The 3190-nt window shown below is 34.2% G+C and overlaps 1 protein-coding gene across 1 annotated transcript; it reads left to right on the top strand.

Annotated features, from left to right (window-relative positions):
* The first annotated feature begins 1366 nt into the window (after positions 1-1366).
* On the top strand, positions 1367-2936 carry LOC135131492 (ficolin-2-like). The gene is made up of 4 exons (XM_064059268.1): positions 1367-1479; positions 1585-2302; positions 2356-2586; positions 2645-2936. The coding sequence occupies exons 1-4, from the start codon at positions 1396-1398 to the stop codon at positions 2821-2823; spliced, it is 1212 nt and encodes a 403-aa protein (XP_063915338.1). The 5' UTR covers positions 1367-1395; the 3' UTR covers positions 2824-2936.
* The last annotated feature ends 254 nt before the right edge of the window (positions 2937-3190 follow it).

The following is a 3190-nucleotide window of genomic DNA, read 5'->3' as shown; positions in this document are numbered from 1 at the left end:
TTTTTTCTTAATATACGCAGCCTTCTTTTCCCAACAAGAAATTGACAATATGTTTAGCTATTCTATTGCTGAAAGAAAACATTATATATAAGAAAAATAAAAACGAAAATTAAGCCCCACCCACCCGCCCCTATCGCATTTGTGATAAATTTTTCATTCGTAATCAGACCGAAGGGCGGAGTTCGACTGCAAAATTCTCATTTCTCTGCAAGGAATTATCATATGGAATATGTTTTTACATGAATATTTGTCTAAAAAATTCTACCCTTTTAAAAACACATTTCATATGATAATTTCTTGTAGAGAAATGAGGATTTTGCAAACTAAACTCCGTCTTTCAGCTCATGATGAATAAAACATTCATCACAATCGAGAAGGGGTGGGTGGGCGGGGCTTATATTTGGTCCATTTTTTCTTAATATACGCAGCCTTCTTTTCCCAACAAGAAATTGACAATATGTTTAGCTATTCTATTGCTGAAAGAAAACATTATATATAAGAAAAATAAAAACGAAAATTAAGCCCCACCCACCCTCCCCTATCGCATTTGTGATAAATTTTTCATTCGTAATCAGACCGAAGGGCGGAGTTCAACTGCAAAATTCTCATTTCTCTGCAAGGAATTATCATATGGAATATGTTTTTACATGAATATTTGTCTAAAAAATTCTAGTGTTCTAAAATTTTTAGAGTTTTTTGAATTTTTTAGCTGTACTTTTAAGTTTTTCCTATTTTTTTTTTCTATTTATAAACCATCCCCGAATTATAAAAAATTCTTTAAATCGGTCAAGCCGTTTTTGAGTTTTAGCGAGACTAACAGGAACAGCAATTGATTTTTATTATATAGAAGATTAAAAAATTGGGGTTGGTGGTAGAAAGGTGAAAATTTAGGGTTACATGTATTTGTTGATGATGAATCTTAAAAAAATAAAAATCAAAAATTTTGTCCAAAAAAAAAATTAACTAAAATTTTTTTGTGTGGGCCACACTTATCACTTAGGGGTATAAAAAATAGTTTACCTATTCTCAGACCTACCGAATATAGAGATAAAAGATTTACAAACACTGAGACGCGCGAATTTTATACATAAATGAATTATTATTTTAGAACAAATTTTATTACCATAAAAAAGGTTATACTGAGTCGACCTTAAAAGATAGACATATCCTGTCGCGGACTTTCTTTAGAACTGTTGTACCCCTACTAGTAATTTTATTAAGCCTGTAAGGCAAATAATAAATTAATACTACATTATTTTAAAGTGTTCATTGTAACTACATACACGTGAATACAACCAATACCATTCTCTCTTATCGTGACGACGACCCTAAATTGCACCAATTATTTAATCTGTGCCTAATATAAAACGCCAGTCAGTGGTTTATTGCCTAAACATGAAGACGATTCGTAAAAAAATTTTTATTGTCTGGTTATTTTTAATTATATTTTTTATTTCATATGAGATCGCTCAAGAAAAGGTGAGTAAAAACCTATTTTCCAAATGTTTTTGTCAGAAATCGGATTATTTGAAAATTTCGGATAACAAGTCACAGAAACAGATTATTCATCTTTATTGTATGTAGCGATCACCTGACTCTCTCAAAATCGAAGAAGCTCTAACTGAACAAGTTAACAGATTTCAAGAAAATGTTAACACTAGACTAGAAGCTCTAGAAGCAGCGAATATGAAGCAGTTGGTAGAGCTAAAGCACCGTCTAGAAGCACTCGATTCGACCAAAATCTTAAATCTGCAGCACGTAATTAATGGTCTAGAAAGTCTCGAGCTCACAGTAGATACCAGGTTAGAACAGTTAACACATAGTATACGAACTTTCGAATCTACAAATGAGGCACAAATAGAACAGTTAACGCATCGCATAGACGCTGCCGAATCCACGAGTGCCTTGTTCATAGAAACAAGATCGATAGAAGGAGTCTTCGAATCCGCATACAATTTACAGTTCAAGCAGTTAACAGATCCTCTGAAATCCATTGACTTAAAAAATAAAACATCACGTTATCTTACACAACAAACAAAAGCGAATTTTCCAAGAAACTGTAGGGACATCAAAGAATGGGGTTACGGTTTTTCTACCATTTACATGGTCAAACCAGACCGTGCTCCTAAAGCCATAGAAGTTCTGTGTGACTTAGACGAGAAAGGGGGTGGATGGACACACATTCTAAATAGGTTTGATGGATCACAAAGTTTTGACTTTGATATGGAAGTATATAAAAACGGATTTGGTAAACTTTCGGGTGAGTTTTGGCTGGGTTTGGACAACATTCATCATTTAACTGGTAAGTTGTTAAACCCAATAGAATAAAATGAAAAGTTGTATGTAAAAATGCAGGATATAAAGAAAACGAATTGCTGGTAGAACTGGTAGATTGGGACGAAAATTATAGATTCGCCCATTATGATCGTTTCAGGATAGGCAGTGAAGACGAAGGTTATGTAGTGACTGTGTCAGGGTATAACGGTACTGCTGGAGATTCTTTGTCTTTCACCGACAAAACGAAATTTAGTACACGAAATTTTGATTTGGATAAAAACCCTGCAATGAGCTGTGCTGAATTTTGCTGTAAGTATATAACTTTAATTGCTACCCGTTTTATTGACAATTTGAAAAAACATTGCAGTTGGAAGTTGGTGGTATGGCAAGTGTAACACTTCTCTTCTCACGGGAAAATACTTGGAAGGCCATGTCCACGAAAATGAGACAAGGGATATTATGCACTGGTCCACATTCCGAGGGGACGAATATAGTCTCAAGGAAGCTAGAATGATGGTTAGACCTAGAATCGAACCAAATGACTAGCTGTGCTGGAAGCAACACATTTTTGTAAGAACTGGGGTGTGACATGAAATTAAAATTTTTGCTTGTGTTGTGTAGAGTGATAAAAGGCCTCAATAAAACTGACCTTAATCCTACTTAAACTTGTTTTAGTTTATTTTGTGGTTCACCGTCACGTCTACAGGTTGATATCAGTATTATGACTATACAGGATGTTCATTTTATCTGTTCACGCCTGACAATTTTTCTATAGGCAACATATTACACACGTTTCCGATAGCGAGGGAAGTACTGCCTAAACTCTTTAGACCAATTTTTTTTCTTAGATGTGCACTTAATTTGTTTTATTGAGAATGACTAGTCGAAAAAAATCTAAAGCTGCTTCAGTGTC

The sequence above is a fragment of the Zophobas morio genome, unplaced genomic scaffold (assembly GCF_036711695.1).
Source record: "Zophobas morio isolate AGI-343-1 ecotype UQ-CSIRO unplaced genomic scaffold, CSIRO_AGI_Zmor_V1 ptg000020l, whole genome shotgun sequence".
Lineage (NCBI taxonomy): Eukaryota > Metazoa > Arthropoda > Insecta > Coleoptera > Tenebrionidae > Zophobas > Zophobas morio.
The sequence above is the reverse complement of the archived record's forward strand: the minus strand, read 5'-3'. Positions and strand labels throughout refer to the sequence as shown.